The following is a 20,998-nucleotide window of genomic DNA, read 5'->3' as shown; positions in this document are numbered from 1 at the left end:
ACATGAATTCAAAAACAAATTAGAATAGTTCATTATAGGCTGGTCACTTCTGCAGTTATTCCAAAGCAAAAGACTTCACTTTTGTTCATGATTAATTAATAGTTTTGAGTTCAAGTTCCTATAAATACATCTATATCAAATATATTTTGTACGGAGATATTATCACGTGTCATACTCACCTCGAATACAAAGAATATAATAGTCATGGATAATACTTGTGTTTCAAAGTAAAATAAATATACCACACATATGTACAAATTATCTTAATAGAACTAAGTAAATATTCAAAAATGAGAATTGTTCACTAAAAAAATGCTAAATAAGGCATGCATTTAATTTAATATTATTATTTTTTTTAAAACTAAAGGTGCAACTACACCCCATATTAGTTGACTATAAGTAAACAAAATTATAATACAAAATATTTTTGAAAGTTAAAATCAATTTATGTACTCAGTCACAGTTTCAATTTACAAATTGTTTGTCTAAAAAAGTTGGATTCCATTTATGATTCACATTAATAAATGTAAGTAATTTTTATTATTTTTATGGCTCTTGATTATTATTAATTGTTTTTAAATTCATAGAAAATGTTTAAAAATAATGCAAGAGTACTACAGCTTCAAAACCAAGCCATATTATATATATACTAATATTTTTGTTTATAACTTATTAGACATATTATAATTTTTTGTTTCAGTTCACAAGTTAGTAAAACTGAAGATCTAGCACACTACTCGTTAATACTATTCAGACATGGATTAAATATAAAAGAGAAACGAGAACTCAATGGGAGAGAAGGATTAAATACACAACAACAGGGGCAACGTTAGATTTCTTAACTGAATGGCTTTCTTCCTCAAATGGAAGATCCATTGGAAAAAAAAGATGTCACCATTTTTGGAAGGAAGGAAAAGCAAAAGTTGTTGAATTGCTGGAATATCACTGGAATGCAGAAATAGGATAAAGGTTGATGTTCATGAAGTTGGTGTTGTTTTTGTTTCCATGCACCATCTTAGTTATTTAGAGTGAGAGAAAATGCAAGAAAGAAGAAATAGATAAAGATTCTCACTACTTGCATTACCATTAGAAAAACACTAGACTAGATGATACCAATATATCTTCTTCATTCATGTAATATTGATAGTATTTTAGAAATGAAAGTTATAGTAGTGAAAATAGAAGTGGAGAAGCTTTGGAGCTACACAACTTAGAATAATTTGCTTCTTATTTGGATGCTTTACAAATGAAGGGTGAGTGCCTATTTATAGGCTTTCTACAACACTTATGAATTTCTAGATGGTTCCATAAGTATCTAGTATACATTTTTTCTCAAGATTTCTAGATACTTCTTTAATTATAATACTAAATGCCTATAATAGAATATACTAGAAGCTTAGGATAATTCTAGATATTATGGTACAATCATCACTACTTGTTTCTACACAAGTGTGGAAGCTTCTAGAAAGTGTGCATCAATATTTTATCACTCCTCCTTGATGCACATCTTTGTAACTCCTAGCATCGATCGTAGTTGCTCGAACTTTGGCCTTGGTAATGCCTTAGTGAATATGTCAGCAATTTGATCTTCGGTCTTGCAATACTCGAGCTTTATTTCTTTATTCTCACTTGCTTCTCTGACAACATGATATTTAATTGCGATATGTTTTGTCCTGTTGTGATGGACTGGATTCTTTGCTATCGCTATCGCCGATTTGTTGTCACAATAGATTGTCATAGGCTCCATCTCTTGATCTCCCATATCATTGAGTATTCGTCTAAGCCATATAGCTTGGTTAGTCGTCTCTGCAGCTGCTACGTACTCAGCTTCTGCTGTTGATTGTGCAATGATTGCTTGCTTCTTTGACGCCCAAGAGAACACTCCTGATCCAAGTGAGAAGGCATAACCAGATGTGCTCTTCATGTCATCCATCGAACCTGCCCAATCACTGTCAGTGTAGCCGTGTAATGTTGAGTTGGTGTTGGTCTTATACCATATACCGAACTCTTTTGTTCCTTGTAAGTATCTAAGAATTCTTTTTCCAACTCCAAAGTGGATTTGACTCGGGCTTTGCATGAATCTTGATAGAAGACTTGTAGCATACATGATATCTGGTCGAGTGGCAGTGAGATATAGAAGACTCCCGATCAAACTCCTGTAGAGAGATGCATCTGCCTGTGGAGATCCATCGTCCTTCTGTAGCTTCTCATTAGTCACGAGCGGAGTAGCAACTGGTTTGCACTCACACATCTTGAACTTCTTTAGTAGTTCTTCTATGTATTTCTTCTGTGAGATGAATATACCTTCTTTTCTTTGATTTACCTCAATTCCAAGGAAGTAGTGCATTAAGCCTAGGTCTGTCATCTCGAATGTCTTCATCATGTCTTCTTTGAACTCTGTTATCATCTTTATATTGTTTCCAGTGTATATAAGATCATCTACGTACAAGGAAACTATTAAAGTATCATACTGACCTTGGGACTTAATGTATAGTGTAGGCTCACTCTTACTCCTCCTGAATCCTTTATCGACGAAGTACTGGTCAATTCTACTATACCATGCTCGAGGAGCTTGCTTCAAGCCATATAGAGCCTTCTTCAATCGTAGCACTTTGTTTTCGTTGCCCTTGCTCATGAACCCTTCTGGCTGCTCCACATAGATCTCTTCTTGAAGTACTCCATTGAGGAATGCAGACTTGACATCTAGCTGGTAAATGCTCCATCCTCTTTTTGCTGCAAGAGCTATTAGAGCTCTTATAGTATCTAGACGAGCAACTGGAGCAAATGTCTCATTATAGTCGATTCCTGGTTGTTGGGAGTAGCCCTTGGCTACTAATCTCGCCTTGTGCTTCTGTATAGTGCCATCAGGATTGAGCTTTGTTTTATACACCCATTTTACTCCGATGATGTCTTTATCTTTTGGACAATCTACTAGCTCCCACGTGTTGTTTTTCTCGATCATCTTTATCTCTTCTTCCATTGCCTTGACCCATACTTCTTGCCTTGATGCTTCTTCAAAGCTTCCAGGTTCAACTATGGCCAAGTTGCATGTCTCATATATATCTACTAAGGATCTTACTCGTCTCGGAGAAGATTCTGGTGAAGATTGTTCATGTGGGAGTGTAGTTGGCGTACCTGGATCTTCTGTTGCTTCTTCTACTTCCCCAGTTACTTGTGGTTGTTGTGTTGGTATGGAGATGTTGTGTCTCTCAATCTTGCCTTCATTCCAGTTCCAAGCGTCACTTTCATCAACTTCAACATCTCGACTGATGATAAGTTTCTTCGTTTCTAGATTGTATATGCGATAGCCTTTTGACTGTGTGCTATATCCCAAGAAGATGCCTCTTATCGTCTTGTCTTCTAGTTTGTGTCTCTTTTCTTTTGGGACATGTATATAACAGATAGATCCAAAAACTCTTAGATGTTTAGCTGATGGCTTCCTACCGCTCCAAGCTTCTATAGGAGTTTTACCTTCGACTGCCTTTGTTGGACATCTATTCATTATGTAGACAGCTGTGTAAACTGCTTCGGCCCAAAAGGTGTTTGGCAAACCTTTCTCCTTGAGCATCGATCTAGCCATCTCCATGACCGTGCGATTTTTCCTTTCAGACACCCCATTTTGTTGTGGAGTGTAAGCAACTGTGAGTTGACGCTCTATGCCTTCATCCTCACAAAATTTATCAAATTCGTGAGAGTTGTACTCTTTGCCACGATCGCTTCTGAGTACTTTTATATGTTTCCCGCTTTGCTTCTCGACAAAGGCCTTGAACTTCTTGAATATTCCAAAGACTTCTGATTTTTCTTTTATAAAATAGACCCATGTCATTCTAGAAAAGTCATCAATGAAGAGGATGAAATACCTGTTATTAGTGAGGGATGGCGTCCTCATTGGTCCACATACGTCAGTATGGATGAGCTCCAACAAGCGTTTTGCTCTCCAAGATTTCCCACTTGAAAAAGGTAGTCTATGTTGCTTCCCAAGTAGACATCCTTCACAAGCTCCTTCATTCTCTTGGATGCATGGAAGATCCTTCATCATTCTTTTATGATATAATAGCTTTAAGGCTTGGTTATTAAGATGACCAAATCTTCGATGCCATAGCCATGATTCATCAACTTGAACCTTCATAGCGATGTTAGTAGCATATTTCCAAGTTATTGGAAAACTTCTATTTCTTTTCTCCATTTTAACTTGGGCTATTTCAAACTTTCTATTATTGTCATATATATTGCATGTATCTCCCTCAAAGTGGAGAGAGTAACCTTTTTCCATCATTTGGCCAATACTCAAGAGATTTTCTTTAAGGTTAGGAACTAGTAAGACATCTTTGATAAGTCGCGTACCTGATTGTGTCTCCACCATGACAGTGCCTTTGCCTTTAGACTCAACCATGGTGCCATTACCTAATCGAACTTGCACTCTGACAGACTCATCAATATCTTTGAAAATGCTCCCGTCCTTAGCCATGTGGTTACTACAACCACTATCCAAGTACCAGTTTTCTTCTTTATCACGACTACAGACTTGGTTGGCATAGAATAGTTGTTGGTCATGTTTGCATTCTTCAGTGAAATTGGCCTGATGATTATTTTTGTTGCGACAATTTTGCTCTGAGTGCCCAAATCTTTTGCAATATTGGCATTGTATCTTTCCTCGATATCGACAATATTTTTCTGAATGGCCTGACTTCTGGCATATGCCGCAAGGAAGATATTTTGCTTGATTGTTTCTAGAGAAATCTTTAGAAATCTCTTTGTTTCTAGAATGTTCCGCACCAATATTATTTCTTCTTTGATATTCTTTATTCTGAGACCTTAGTCTGAGCTTTGATTGAAAGGCATTTTCTAGTGAACCTTCATCATGCCTACTCAATCTTTGCTCATAAGCTTCTAGAGAGCCCATTAGTTCTGTTACTGATAGAGTAGACAAATCTTTGGTTTGCTCAATCGTAGTAACTATTGAGTCATATTTTTGGGGAATTGAAATCAGAATTTTCTCAACAATTCTTTTGTCAAGAATATTTTCCCCATAGGCTTTCATTTGATTGACTATTTCTTTTATTTTAGAATAATAGTCTTTTATGGTCTCAGACTCTTTCATCTTAAGTAATTCAAACTCACGCCTAAGAGTTTGAAGTTTAATGGTGCGTACCTTATCACTGCCATGAAACTCCTCCTTTAGTGTATCCCATGCTTCTTTGGCACTTGTAGCTCCCATTATTCTTGGAAAGATAGTTTCCGCCAAGGCTTGTTGTAGAATAAATAACGCTTTTGCATCCTTTTGCACATTCTCTTTCAACTCCTTTTTCTGAGCCACGGTAAGAGTTGAAGTATTCTCTGGAGTAGTGAATCCTTCTTCTACAATATCCCACAAATCTTGGGACCGGAAGAAAGTAGTCATTTTTGTATTCCAAAAATCATAGTTTTCTCCAGTGAAAATTGGGATAGGAATTGATGATGATTGAATAGTGCTAGCCATAGCTCAAAGTGTATAAATATGGTTTAGTTTGGATGTGAGATTCTTGGAGATAGTTGGAAATGGATAGAGTAATATTCTACGCCCAGTGTATGACCAAACGTAGCTCTGATGCCACTGATAGTATTTTAGAAATGGAAGTTATAGTAGTGAAAATAGAAGTGGAGAAGCTTTGGAGCTACACAACTTAGAATAATTTGCTTCTTATTTGGATGCTTTACAAATGAAGGGTGAGTGCCTATTTATAGGCTTTCTACAACACTTATGAATTTCTAGATGGTTCCATAAGTATCTAGTATACATTTTTCTCAAGATTTCTAGATACTTCTTTAATTATAATACTAAATGCCTATAATAGAATATACTAGAAGCTTAGGATAATTCTAGATATTATGGTACAATCATCACTACTTGTTTCTACACAAGTGTGGAAGCTTCTAGAAAGTGTGCATCAATATTTTATCAAATATAAACCAAAGTGGTTTCTTCTTTTCTTTTGCTATACTTTGAATGATTTTACTTTACTTTAATGGTGTGGCTAAAATTTACTAACTCCATTTTTGTATCAAAGAGAAGAGAATGGAAATGTATGGTTGGATGGCACAAGAGAATGAGAGAGACAAAGAGATGTAACATGCATCTTTTCTCACTGTGTTCCATTAAATTAAAGAGAAGAGAGAGACAAAGAGTTTAACATGTCTTTTCTCACTGTGTTCCATGTCAGTAAAAAGAAATCAGAAATCATTGTTTTGCTGTTATTTTACAAACTTTTAATGCTGAGTTTTTTCTCGTTTTTTCAAAGCAAAATAAAATATATGACAGATGTGCAAATTATCCTAGTAGAACTAAGTAAATATTCAAAAGTAAGAATTGGTCATTCAAAATATTAAATAAGGCGTGAATTTTAATATATAAATATTCAAAACCACACTGTCCCATATAAAGTTTTTGTTATTTAATTTCATGATGAATGTCTTGACTCCTAATAGCATTCATTAAAGTGACTTAAAATAAATAATAATAAAATATACAAATATATGTAGTTAGATATGATGGGAACCAATGTTATTAATATTTTTCTAATTATCAAAGTTAGGGTATTGATATAATGGTATAGCAATTTAATTGGTGGTTTATTTATTAAACCCTATATCGGTGAAGTTAGATATAAATATATATTATATTAACAATAATATTGAAAAATCAATAAAAAATTATCAATTTTTTATTTTGATTAAAAAATTAATTTTAAATAAAAGTTGAACGGTATAATTTGTACGGTTCAATTGAAAATTAAACGATATATTTGATTTCGACTAGTTCTGATCAGTTTAGTGGATATAATTGCATGACCAGTATAATTGTTATACGGTACTGATATTAAGAATAAATTTACCTGTGTACCAGTTGTATTCGGCTGGCACTAACCAATTATGGTACAATTCCTATATTCACTTGAATTAATTCATGATATAATTGTTTATTGTCCATATGTTTTGTAATAGAGTTCTTGGTATATATAGGTGTGACTAAGCACAAGAATATAAAGGACATGTAAAGATAATATTAATTGACTATAAATAAACAAAATTATAAATTTAGAAATCTATACAAAATATTTTTGAAAGTCAATATTATTTTATGTACTCATTCACAGTTTTAATTTACAAAATTGTTTGTCTAAAAAAATTGGACTTCCATATATGATTCACATTATTAAATGTAAGTAATTTTTATTATTTTTTATTGTCCTTAATAATTATTACTTTTTGCTTTACTGATAATGATAATGATATTTTACATTATGTCAAAAAAAAATTGAATAAATGTTTGACTATTAACAATATCACATTTATTTTTATATGAGTGAGATAACAAGTTTTAATGTTGAAAATATAAAGTTTTACTAAATAGTACTTTCCACCACATCACCTTTACAAGAACTAGACTAGATCAGATGAAAGGAATCAATTTACGAAAGTGGTTTCTTTTTTATTTGATAGACTTTGAATGAGTTTACTTTACTTTACTAACTACTACTATATTCTACAATACAATAAAGTATTGCCCCATACATGAAAACATAGGGTGCTAAAAATTCCTAAGTGCATTTTTATTCTTATTAAAGAAAAATTCATTTAAAAGAGAATGGAAATGCATGGATGGAGGTTCATGAACCCTTTGAATGTATCTATCAGATTTTATATTTATTTGACTAATTTTAACACATATCTGATATCTCAGATTTTATATTTATTTGACTAATTTTAACACATATCTGATATCAGAATATTTATTTTTATGATAAATATCTGGTAAGAGTTTTAACATTTGATCAACAATAAAGTTTGACCCTTAACTTCCTCTTTTGCTAAGGTAATCTGTGGAACAGAGTTTGCTTAGCTTTATTATTTTGTGTCTCCTTTCGTCAGGTTATAGCACTTGCTGAGTTCATATTTTGTGGTTTCTTTATTTTGCTGTACTTTGAAGGATTTTACTTTACTTTAGTAACTTCATGAAAACATAGGTTGCTAAAATTAATTGCCATTACAACCACTACACACTAGATGATACAAAACTGACTCAAATTAATTGCCAAAGTGGTTTCTTTTTTCTCTTTTTGCTGCAGAATTTAACAAAAAGAGTACCAAATTGTGAAAAGCTGAAGTGGAATCTTAAATTATTGTCTCACTGATTTGCACAAACACAAGCTTTCACTTGTGGCATGAATGTGTAAATGCGTAAACCAATAAGAGTCTTGAAATTTCTCTCACATATCCGAAACACTATGGGCAAGGTTGAGGGTTTATAGACTGCTTCAATGGGTGGCATTCCTTCTCCAAATGAATGATCCATTGATAAAAAGATTCACCATTTTTGGAAGGAGGGAAAAGCAAGTGTAATAATTGAAGGGCATGTTATTATCATAGCATCCAAATGCAAAAGAAAAAGGGTTAGTTAAATTATTAGATGTAATGTAGTTCTTAACTTAAGTGTTATATAATGTCCCACAATATACTATTCTTAAACTTAAGTGTTATCATATTACAACAAATAATAAAATATTTTATATTTTTGTGATTTATTTTCTTAAATAGTTGACAATTTTTTGATAGAATTAATACACAATGAAATACCAAATTTTTAGACGGATAATCTCCACTTTCCTATTGGGTGCAAGAGTGATAAAGATTTGTAACATGCATGCATGTCTTTTCTCTCATGTTTAAAGCTAACTATATCGTTTTATATGTTAGTAAAAAAAATCAAAAATCATTGCTAACTTATTTTACACACAATAATAATATGAAAACAGTCTAATTGGTTGGGAGGATAACATTTTTGGACAATTAATTTCTATTCATTATAAATATATAGCTAATGGATGGATATAGTAGACCTTACATTTCACAACCCAAAAATTGACTTGCAAAATCTAAGTTCCCACTTTAAATACTAATTCTATCTTATATCAACATTTTGGATATTCTTATGAAAATTAAGTAGTTTAGGTAATATAGTTTGCTTCACTAAATATATTAAAAATGAATGTAATATTTATGCACTGTTAATATAAATATTTATATATAGTAAATATATCATATATCGTTCATTTATATTTATTTTTTAAGAGTCATGATGATTGAAATGAATAATAGATGATAAACTAACAATATATAAAACTCTTATCTTACGCATAAAATTAGATATATTTTATAAAATCACCTTCATTACTATTATGATTCGTTTAATTACCTTTTCCATTCTATTCTATGTTAATTAATTAGTATTTTCTTAATAGAATAATTAATGTAATTAGAAAGACAAAACAATCTATACATTTTCTTTTTCCACGGGTTTTCTTTTTCCACGGGCAACATATCATATCGTGCATTGCGTTAATGCCCCTCTTAAATAAAAAATAATAATGGACATGAATGATAAATGATAGATATATTAAATCAATTTATATTAATATTGTATAGATATTAAACTTAATTCTAAAAAAATTGTATAAAAAATTCCAAAATCAATTTTCAAAAAAATGCTATAACAAAGGCTAAAGCTAATATCATTTAACCAAAATAAAGGGTTAATCTTAAGTTTTAACTGATTTAACAATAAAAAATTGCTTTTGACAGTACCCTATTTTGGTTAAATGATATTAGCTTGTTAGACATATTGTGATTTTTTTTGTTTCAATCTACAAGTTTGTAAAATTAAAAATTATAATTTCTAAAAGTTAAATTCAGAAACAAAATAGTTATCCAAAATCCATAAATGAAAATTCAATAAGTATATTTCGTCATTGCCCTTTAATGTTATATATACTAAATAACAATATATATCCATAAAAAACCTTACCTTTATTTCATAATTAATTAAGCAGTAAGTAAACAAACAAATAATAATAAATAAAAAAACATATTATTAGATGTCTTTTTGTTATTTAACAAATTTCATGTAGCTTTTGTTAAATTGTTCGTCCAATAAGCTACTTATGCATATATAATATTTTAGCCACAATAAAAGCATAAACTATCACATATATAAGCTAGTTTTAGTCAACATCATTTTTTCAGGTAAAGTAAGGACTCACTAAGAGCCAGATACAAAGTTAGCAGAAACATGTGGAGAGTGGAGACTACCTTAAACAAAAGAACAAATTCCCCAAGTGTTTCAGAGAAACAGTGTATGTCCTATATCTCCATCTAGAAGCACTCTTAGCCTGCTCTACTAGATGGCCAATTAATATTTTAGCTACAATCCGAAAGTTATCAACTACTTTTTCAACCATAAAGACATAAACTATACATATATATATATGCTAGTTTTACTCAACAATCACTTCATCATTTTCCAGTTTTGAGTAAACTTCTCAATTTCGAACTAATTGTTTCAAACAGAGGTTTGCTACTATAACCATTACAAATACATCAACCTTATTAGGATCTTACATCTCAATAGAACAATAAATGAATTCCGGAAGATGCCGGGTCCACATATGTAAAATGTGCCAAACAACATATAATAAAGTAAGGACTCACTAAGAGCCAGATACAAAGTTAGCAGAAACATGTGGAGAGTGGAGACTACCTTAAACAAAAGAACAAATTCCCCAAGTGTTTCAGAGAAACAGTGTATGTCCTATATCTCCATCTAGAAGCACTCTTAGCCTGCTCTACTAGATGGCCAATTAATATTTTAGCTACAATCCGAAAGTTATCAACTACTTTTTCAACCATAAAGACATAAACTATACATATATATATATATATATGCTAGTTTTACTCAACAATCACTTCATCATTTTTCAGTTTTCAGTAAACTTCTCAATTTCGAACTAATTGTTTCAAACAGAGCTTTGATGAAAACAGGAATGAGTACAAGTACCATGTACATATGCATCCACTACTAATCAGAAGAAAAAGGCAAATTTATTGGTTGCATTACATGTACAAAAAGAATATGCTCTGCATATTCCTCACTAGCAACATCTCATAACCATTACAAATACTCAGCTCAGTTCAAAAATAAGTGCATGGATGTGTGGCAAGGTATTAATGTAACAAAAAGACGCTACTATAACCATTACAAATACATCAACCTTATTAGGATCTTACATCTCAATAGAACAATAAATGAATTCCGGAAGATGCCGGGTCCACATATGTAAAATGTGCCAAACAACATATAATAAAGTAAGGACTCACTAAGAGCCAGATACAAAGTTAGCAGAAACATGTGGAGAGTGGAGACTACCTTAAACAAAAGAACAAATTCCCCAAGTGTTTCAGAGAAACAGTGTATGTCCTATATCTCCATCTAGAAGCACTCTTAGCCTGCTCTACTAGATGGCCAATTAATATTTTAGCTACAATCCGAAAGTTATCAACTACTTTTTCAACCATAAAGACATAAACTATACATATATATATATATATATGCTAGTTTTACTCAACAATCACTTCATCATTTTTCAGTTTTCAGTAAACTTCTCAATTTCGAACTAATTGTTTCAAACAGAGCTTTGATGAAAACAGGAATGAGTACAAGTACCATGTACATATGCATCCACTACTAATCAGAAGAAAAAGGCAAATTTATTGGTTGCATTACATGTACAAAAAGAATATGCTCTGCATATTCCTCACTAGCAACATCTCATAACCATTACAAATACTCAGCTCAGTTCAAAAATAAGTGCATGGATGTGTGGCAAGGTATTAATGTAACAAAAAGACGCTACTATAACCATTACAAATACATCAACCTTATTAGGATCTTACATCTCAATAGAACAATAAATGAATTCCGGAAGATGCCGGGTCCACATATGTAAAATGTGCCAAACAACATATAATAAAGTAAGGACTCACTAAGAGCCAGATACAAAGTTAGCAGAAACATGTGGAGAGTGGAGACTACCTTAAACAAAAGAACAAATTCCCCAAGTGTTTCAGAGAAACAGTGTATGTCCTATATCTCCATCTAGAAGCACTCTTAGCCTGCTCTACTAGATGGCCAATTAATATTTTAGCTACAATCCGAAAGTTATCAACTACTTTTTCAACCATAAAGACATAAACTATACATATATATATATATATATGCTAGTTTTACTCAACAATCACTTCATCATTTTTCAGTTTTCAGTAAACTTCTCAATTTCGAACTAATTGTTTCAAACAGAGCTTTGATGAAAACAGGAATGAGTACAAGTACCATGTACATATGCATCCACTACTAATCAGAAGAAAAAGGCAAATTTATTGGTTGCATTACATGTACAAAAAGAATATGCTCTGCATATTCCTCACTAGCAACATCTCATAACCATTACAAATACTCAGCTCAGTTCAAAAATAAGTGCATGGATGTGTGGCAAGGTATTAATGTAACAAAAAGACGCTACTATAACCATTACAAATACATCAACCTTATTAGGATCTTACATCTCAATAGAACAATAAATGAATTCCGGAAGATGCCGGGTCCACATATGTAAAATGTGCCAAACAACATATAATAAAGTAAGGACTCACTAAGAGCCAGATACAAAGTTAGCAGAAACATGTGGAGAGTGGAGACTACCTTAAACAAAAGAACAAATTCCCCAAGTGTTTCAGAGAAACAGTGTATGTCCTATATCTCCATCTAGAAGCACTCTTAGCCTGCTCTACTAGATGGCCAATTAATATTTTAGCTACAATCCGAAAGTTATCAACTACTTTTTCAACCATAAAGACATAAACTATACATATATATATATATATATGCTAGTTTTACTCAACAATCACTTCATCATTTTTCAGTTTTCAGTAAACTTCTCAATTTCGAACTAATTGTTTCAAACAGAGCTTTGATGAAAACAGGAATGAGTACAAGTACCATGTACATATGCATCCACTACTAATCAGAAGAAAAAGGCAAATTTATTGGTTGCATTACATGTACAAAAAGAATATGCTCTGCATATTCCTCACTAGCAACATCTCATAACCATTACAAATACTCAGCTCAGTTCAAAAATAAGTGCATGGATGTGTGGCAAGGTATTAATGTAACAAAAAGACGCTACTATAACCATTACAAATACATCAACCTTATTAGGATCTTACATCTCAATAGAACAATAAATGAATTCCGGAAGATGCCGGGTCCACATATGTAAAATGTGCCAAACAACATATAATAAAGTAAGGACTCACTAAGAGCCAGATACAAAGTTAGCAGAAACATGTGGAGAGTGGAGACTACCTTAAACAAAAGAACAAATTCCCCAAGTGTTTCAGAGAAACAGTGTATGTCCTATATCTCCATCTAGAAGCACTCTTAGCCTGCTCTACTAGATGGCCAATTAATATTTTAGCTACAATCCGAAAGTTATCAACTACTTTTTCAACCATAAAGACATAAACTATACATATATATATATATATATGCTAGTTTTACTCAACAATCACTTCATCATTTTTCAGTTTTCAGTAAACTTCTCAATTTCGAACTAATTGTTTCAAACAGAGCTTTGATGAAAACAGGAATGAGTACAAGTACCATGTACATATGCATCCACTACTAATCAGAAGAAAAAGGCAAATTTATTGGTTGCATTACATGTACAAAAAGAATATGCTCTGCATATTCCTCACTAGCAACATCTCATAACCATTACAAATACTCAGCTCAGTTCAAAAATAAGTGCATGGATGTGTGGCAAGGTATTAATGTAACAAAAAGACGCTACTATAACCATTACAAATACATCAACCTTATTAGGATCTTACATCTCAATAGAACAATAAATGAATTCCGGAAGATGCCGGGTCCACATATGTAAAATGTGCCAAACAACATATAATAAAGTAAGGACTCACTAAGAGCCAGATACAAAGTTAGCAGAAACATGTGGAGAGTGGAGACTACCTTAAACAAAAGAACAAATTCCCCAAGTGTTTCAGAGAAACAGTGTATGTCCTATATCTCCATCTAGAAGCACTCTTAGCCTGCTCTACTAGATGGCCAATTAATATTTTAGCTACAATCCGAAAGTTATCAACTACTTTTTCAACCATAAAGACATAAACTATACATATATATATATATATATATATATGCTAGTTTTACTCAACAATCACTTCATCATTTTTCAGTTTTCAGTAAACTTCTCAATTTCGAACTAATTGTTTCAAACAGAGCTTTGATGAAAACAGGAATGAGTACAAGTACCATGTACATATGCATCCACTACTAATCAGAAGAAAAAGGCAAATTTATTGGTTGCATTACATGTACAAAAAGAATATGCTCTGCATATTCCTCACTAGCAACATCTCATAACCATTACAAATACTCAGCTCAGTTCAAAAATAAGTGCATGGATGTGTGGCAAGGTATTAATGTAACAAAAAGACGCTACTATAACCATTACAAATACATCAACCTTATTAGGATCTTACATTCAATAGAACAATAAATGAATTCCGGAAGATGCCGGGTCCACATATGTAAAATGTGCCAAACAACATATAATAAAGTAAGGACTCACTAAGAGCCAGATACAAAGTTAGCAGAAACATGTGGAGAGTGGAGACTACCTTAAACAAAAGAACAAATTCCCCAAGTGTTTCAGAGAAACAGTGTATGTCCTATATCTCCATCTAGAAGCACTCTTAGCCTGCTCTACTAGATGGCCAATTAAAATGCAAATTTATGGGAAGGAAATGCAAATTTATAATTGGTTAGGGACATCAAATGGGATGGAAATGGGGATGGGTGATCCCCATCCGTCATATATGTCCATCTAGAAGTTATCTTAGCTTGCTCTTCTAGATGGTAAATTAAAATGCAAATTTATGGTCAAATTTTTATTTATGGGATTACATTAAGTGAGTACCTAAAAAGACCAAGTCAACATAAATGCATATTTTAGAGAAGGAAATTAGAATGAGAGTAAGTTTCCTTTATGGATGGTTCTCTCTATTTATAAAGAGAGAATCTAATATACTTCAAGGTATATGTTTTAATCATAATGGATTACGTTGTTTTACCTTTATCTAAGCTGACAATAAATACTTTACTAATGATGGGTCGTTTTACTTTACGTTGTTCAGACTAATATTATTGTGGACCTGATTTACCACTATCATGCGGAAAAGGAGAACCTACATTGCTCAGACACTATAGTCTCTCATTTGACATATAAGAAGATTATCGAACTTTGCAGGTGCTGATTTGGTCATATCCTATCACTATCATCATTTCCTATGGCTAAGTGGACCATCCAAGCATAATTAACTACCGTGTGAGCCATATCATGTTTACCTGGTAATGGGTCAGTTCTTAGTGGGCAAACAGAGTTGACTAATCCTAATTGCTAGGACGGAAGAATACCCAAGTTTATTGTTTTTCTCACTTCAGTTTTTAATTTTTTGTCACATTTTGATACCAAAGTTACTTGCAACACAAAACTTAATTCATGAGAGTTACATGAATTTGAAGGAATTTCAACTTCAATTTTGAAGGCTTCTCTGATCTGTAGAAAATAGTTTTATGGGTCCACATATATAAAATAACATTCTAATTGAATTAATTAATTTATTTGATGACTAGATCATTAAGGAGAAGGGAAGGTCAACATAAAAGTACAAAAAACAAGATGTAAACAAATAATGTTGTTGACCACTTTGAAAATGCAAGGGTATGCGCTAGTTGCAGTTCTGCTATGTGATACGGTTAAACTGAATAAAAACAAATCTTTATTTACCAGGTACACAATTTTATCAAGAAAACAGGGAAACAACATTATTTTCTTTGAAATTGTTGCATCTGAACTGAAAGCACAATACAGCAGTCTCTTGACAACAAAAGCCTCCTTTTCAGATCACTAACTACATAAGCACCAAAAATTTAGAGAACTCCGAAATTGGGTTATATGAAGAACCCCTGAACTTAAAGTGAGAACCGAGTTACAATGAAATTGATGTAGTTATTATTATTAATAAACCAGCAACGAAAGCATCAACTTGTGAAAGATGTGGTGTTTTGCTACACTTTGAAGTTTTGAATAATCAATAGCCCCAATAATCATTCCTGATTTCGTCATCAAACTTCTTCTTCAGCTCAGGGTGCTTTTCAAAGTACTCATCTGCTGTCATGGTGCTTAGCTTTTTCTGTTAAAATAAATCAGTGTAAGAGATTTATAAATTTATTAAGCTGAAAAATATATGTGGGGATTGCTATTTACCTTTAACTCTTGTACATCGGCAATTTCCTTTTCCAAACGCTCAGACTCCTTCAGAGATTTCTGCTCTGCTTCTTTAAGCTCAACTAACTGCAGTCAGAAATTACATATACATAGCAGGCACATAACTTTAAGTGTGTGATGTATTTGACATTGAGAATGAAATAAAATAGGAAATTAAGACTTGACAGAGGTTCTTACCAGTGCATCAAATTTAGGCTTATACTGAGGAGTTACATTGTCAACAAACTTGGGGACCTCTATGCCTGCAAATAATCATTGCACGAAAACATCAGAAGTTGAACTGGTTGTAGGTATAACAGTAAAAACGAAACAGACTAACTTATTTGCTGTATACTGTATACATAACAAACACACGTGTGGAAGTTCAGTATGATTTTCAATAATAACCAATTGTTTGCATGGATAGGAATTCAGATTCCAGATCCACTCGACATTATAAGATGATAACAGAAAACCAAAGTGGGGCTGAAGCACTACTTTGCAGTTTATATTGCAGAAACAAAAATATCTCTGTAAGTTTAATTGACAAATAGATATATTCATATTTTGAAGGAAGCAGAAAAATATTGCCTATGCTGTTGTATCAGATTTCTTGTACAAGTGGGAGAAACGATGGAACAGATCCAAAATCTCAATAATGCGTAAAATGTAATACTGTATTTTAAGATGCATAACACAATAGATTACAAAATGAGGAAATCAATTGAGAGGCAACAAAAAATGCGTATTTTAGAATCAAATTTTGAGCTGTATTTTCCCCCTTGCCCAAATATTCCATACTAAAACAATATGGTACCAATAAGTGCAAGAAGTGGACCCATCCGAATTCAAGATTTTGATGCTTGCTTGAAACTTAAACCCACATTTTACTAACATTAGGTGTGTTTTTCCTCTTCTCTCCCCAATATTCTAAAGGGAGAACAATTTTGAAGAAAAAAACAGAAAGACAACATTTTAATTAAAGTAAAACAAAAAATATTCATTGGCTTGCATATCAAGTGAAAATGTTTCAACAAAATGAATTTAAATCAATAGTCATATAGAAAATAAAGTTGATGACAAGAAACAAATCCAATAACATAAAATTAAATCATGTTGTTGCTACAAAGAATGAACCAAGCAAAGTAAAACATATAGGGAAACTATTCGGAAGAGTTCAAAAAACATACTGTCATAATGCTCCTTGTACATATCAACCAAACGGTTACCAATTCCTTTTCTATAATAATCCCAGTCTATGGGCTCAGGCTCCTGCAAATGCGAAAATTGATTAAGCATCAATCGATTAACAAATTAAATATATATTAACTACGCCATCTCTGTTATAAAACAAAACATTTTCAATAAGATGTCGAATTCAAGGGTTCGACAAAAAATTACATATAACCTAACACGTTGATACAAAAATTGAGCGCAAAAGCTAGTAATTCTATAATATAGCATCTTAATTATAGGATCCGAATCGAAAAATTTAGATCTGATGAAAAAATGAAGGAAACAGTACCTGACTGAACTTGGTTTGGAGTTGAGAGTTAACCTCGTCGAAAGCGCGACGGAGATTGGAGAATTCCTTGCGAGCTTCATCGGTAACGAGAAGCTTCGCCATTCCTTCCCAATCGATGGCTTTCCCTGCCTTGAATGCTACATCGCTCACTTTCTTCACTGTTCCGCTCATTTTCGTTCTCTCTTTCTCTTTCTCTTTCTCTCTGCTACCAAACACAAATAAGAGAGAAGAATCTCTTATGTACTGCTATCTCTTCATTGCTTCGTAATATGGGCCGGGTTGAATATGGACCGGCCCGTAATGTTATCTAGATTATTGTTTCTTTTTGCGGGCCCAATATTGTTAATAATGCTTCAGCTTTAGTTTGCTGAAAATATAAAGTATTACTTGATATAAATTTAACTTTGATTCTATTCTCATATGTATCTTCTTTTTCTGTTAAATAAGGTACCATGTCAACTTATATATAACATACTAATATTTTTCTGAATAAGTGATAATTTTTTTTAATAAGTGTCACTTGTAAGTATTAATTGGGCCTGTCTGTGCATGCGTATCACACATGGCCAATAATTAACATGGACAAATTTGTTGCCATCACAAATAATTTTTATTTTCATCTTTTTGATTGTTTTACTCAAAAAAATAAATACCATAGAACATGTCAATTTTTATTTTTTTAATTATTATATTGTACATAATATATTTTACTAATTGTAGTAATAATTATATTATACTATCACTGATAGAACTAAAATTAGGGTCTTCCCTTAGTGTAAAAAATATGAGATCCCTTAAGAATGTAACTAATAATTAAAAAATATATTATATCAATGTCTTAAATGAGTAACAATAACAAATGTGCAAGAAAATAAAATATATTACATGCTCCATGATTTTATGAGAATTGTTTTTGTTTAAATGTTATTTTAAATTACTTTTATAATCAATGATTACTCATTTTTTCATCATGATTTTCTTTAATTTCTCATTTTCGTTTAAGCTCAAATAAAGTCTCAATTTTTCTCAGCAGGTGGTCTATAAAATGTCAGGACAAGTCCAAACAATAACATTTGATATTGTGGTATATATATAGCTATCCATTGCGGTCTTACATAATTATATCTTAGAATAAATATTTAGAGTAACACAATTATCTTCTTATTATAATTAATATTTGACCATTTAGAGTAACACATTTATCTTAGAATAAATGAGACAGGATATTTTCATGTGTTGAAAATGTAAACTATTGGTGTGTGACTACCTATACTTTCCACAATGATATAAAGGATAGGTAAAAAAAAAATATTAACGGACAATAAATAAAATTAATTATGCATGTAGAAATCTAGAAAAAATATTTTTCAGTCAGAATCAATCATGTATTCATCCGCAATTCAGATAGCTAGCTTGAAGGGTTGGAGAGAGGTTTGGTTGGAGTGTGATTCTAGTTTGGTGGTTGAGATTGTTAAGGGCAACAAAGATTCTCCTTGGAAGTTTAGCAATTACTGGGAGCAATGCAAGAGGATAATTCCTTCCTTGAGGCTCAATGTTTCTTATATTTTCAGATAAGGAAATTCTTGTGCGGATAAACTAGCAGTCTATGAAGTGAACTCTAGAACCACCTCCTGGTAGAATTCGGTTCCCCCATTTCTTGCTACGGAATTTCATAGGAATAGATACTTATTGCCTAACTATAGGTTTAAAAATATGTAATTGTTTCCTCTGTTTGGCCTCTTTGTTAGTAATATATCAGTTGGTGCTTTGACACCCTTGCTTAAAAAAATGTATTCATCCACTATTCATCCACTATTCACAATTCACAAATTTATTGTCTAAAAAAGTTGGACTACCATATATGATAATATAGCATTAAATGTAAGTGCCAATATTTGGAACTGGCTTATGTATATTTTCTCAATCAAAATCAACTTAAACTCAATAAAAGAGTTGATCATCTCTTGCAACCAAAATCTCAGCAAGCAGCTTCAACAACTTTTGTTAATTTGTTTTGTTAGCACAATTGCAACCATTTGGTTTTGCAGAAACCAACTTAGATTTGAGGACAGAGTGGTCACCTTCAATCAAGCAATTGCTAGGATAATTAGGGACACATCTATCTCAGGCAATTGCTCTACAATAACTGCTAATCCTTCTATCAATGATCTAATCATCATCAAGCACTTCAAAGTCAGTATCCACTACAATTCTGCTCCTAAGATTATAGAAGTTCTTTGGCTGCCTCCCTCGAGTGGTTGGATAAAGGTTAACACAGATGGGGCGGCTTTCGGTTGTCCTGGTCATGCGGGTGGAGGAGGCATATTTAGAGATCATAAAGGTGTGTTCCTTCTTGGATTCGGCTCCTATCTGAATATACAGTCTGCCATTTATGCAGAACTTTATTCTGCTATCAAAGCAATTTCCTTGGCTTACAAGAAAGGTTGGTTAAGAATTTGGCTTGAGGTAGATTCTGTTTTGGTGGTGCAAATTTTCAGAGGAGAGTCTAATCCCCCTTGGCAACTTCATAACAAGTGGCAAAGATGTACCAAAATTCTGGATTTGTTCAATTGGAAAATCACACACATTTATAGAGAGGGCAACTCTTGTGCTGACAAATTGGCCTCTTTTGGTGCCAAGTCTAGAAATAGTACAAATTGGAATACATTACCTTGTTTTATTATCAATGATTATAATAGGAACCTTCTTGGTCTTCCTAATTATAGATTTAGGAACATGTAACTCCCCTTTGTTTTTCCTTTTTTGGTTCTTTTTATAAAATTTCTTGTGCTTGAGCACAGTTGCTTAAAAAAAAAAGTAAGTGCCAATTATAATATTTATAGTCTTTGAAATTATTTATTGTTTTTTGTTTACTGATAATAATATTTTATATTAGTCCAAAATTCAGAGAATAAGTTTTATATTAATGCAAGTTTGATGTACCACAAAAAAAGGATGCACTAATATGTTCCGGAACAAATAAGTATTCCTCCAAGTATTGGTTATGAGTATTAACATGGCTAGACCAAGGCATGTATGGAAAGTGTGCACACATGATCCATAATTAAAGGGGGCTAAATTTTTTACCGATGCAGATAAATTTTTTTTTATACAAAAATATCACTACTATAGAACATGTGCATTCATGCATTTATAAATTATTGCATTTCACTTAAGAATTTATTAAAATGTGACTAAAAATGAAAAATTATATTGGACTTAATGATTACCATATGAAATGTGCCTAAAA

The 20,998-nt window shown here is 32.2% G+C and overlaps 1 protein-coding gene and 6 long non-coding RNA genes across 7 annotated transcripts; all 7 read right to left on the bottom strand.

Annotated features, from left to right (window-relative positions):
* On the bottom strand, positions 10,702–11,011 carry LOC109354577. Its single transcript, XR_002108572.1, has 3 exons — positions 10,989–11,011; positions 10,853–10,888; positions 10,702–10,805 (listed from the first exon to the last, which is right to left on the bottom strand). It is a non-coding gene; the product is annotated as an uncharacterized LOC109354577 (long non-coding RNA).
* On the bottom strand, positions 11,368–11,677 carry LOC109354580. Its single transcript, XR_002108575.1, has 3 exons — positions 11,655–11,677; positions 11,519–11,554; positions 11,368–11,471 (listed from the first exon to the last, which is right to left on the bottom strand). It is a non-coding gene; the product is annotated as an uncharacterized LOC109354580 (long non-coding RNA).
* LOC109354579 lies at positions 12,034–12,343 on the bottom strand. The gene is made up of 3 exons (XR_002108574.1): positions 12,321–12,343; positions 12,185–12,220; positions 12,034–12,137 (listed from the first exon to the last, which is right to left on the bottom strand). It is a non-coding gene; the product is annotated as an uncharacterized LOC109354579 (long non-coding RNA).
* On the bottom strand, positions 12,700–13,009 carry LOC109354578. Its single transcript, XR_002108573.1, has 3 exons — positions 12,987–13,009; positions 12,851–12,886; positions 12,700–12,803 (listed from the first exon to the last, which is right to left on the bottom strand). It is a non-coding gene; the product is annotated as an uncharacterized LOC109354578 (long non-coding RNA).
* LOC109354581 lies at positions 13,366–13,675 on the bottom strand. Its single transcript, XR_002108576.1, has 3 exons — positions 13,653–13,675; positions 13,517–13,552; positions 13,366–13,469 (listed from the first exon to the last, which is right to left on the bottom strand). It is a non-coding gene; the product is annotated as an uncharacterized LOC109354581 (long non-coding RNA).
* On the bottom strand, positions 14,086–14,347 carry LOC109354582. Its single transcript, XR_002108577.1, has 3 exons — positions 14,325–14,347; positions 14,189–14,224; positions 14,086–14,141 (listed from the first exon to the last, which is right to left on the bottom strand). It is a non-coding gene; the product is annotated as an uncharacterized LOC109354582 (long non-coding RNA).
* On the bottom strand, positions 15,713–17,973 carry LOC109354567 (ATP synthase subunit d, mitochondrial). The gene is made up of 5 exons (XM_019597176.1): positions 17,749–17,973; positions 17,414–17,495; positions 16,422–16,486; positions 16,224–16,310; positions 15,713–16,149 (listed from the first exon to the last, which is right to left on the bottom strand). The coding sequence occupies exons 1-5, from the start codon at positions 17,917–17,919 to the stop codon at positions 16,048–16,050; spliced, it is 507 nt and encodes a 168-aa protein (XP_019452721.1). The 5' UTR covers positions 17,920–17,973; the 3' UTR covers positions 15,713–16,047.

This window comes from Lupinus angustifolius, chromosome LG08, assembly GCF_001865875.1.
Source record: "Lupinus angustifolius cultivar Tanjil chromosome LG08, LupAngTanjil_v1.0, whole genome shotgun sequence".
NCBI classification, from domain to species: Eukaryota; Viridiplantae; Streptophyta; class Magnoliopsida; order Fabales; family Fabaceae; genus Lupinus; species Lupinus angustifolius.
The sequence above is the reverse complement of the archived record's forward strand: the minus strand, read 5'-3'. Positions and strand labels throughout refer to the sequence as shown.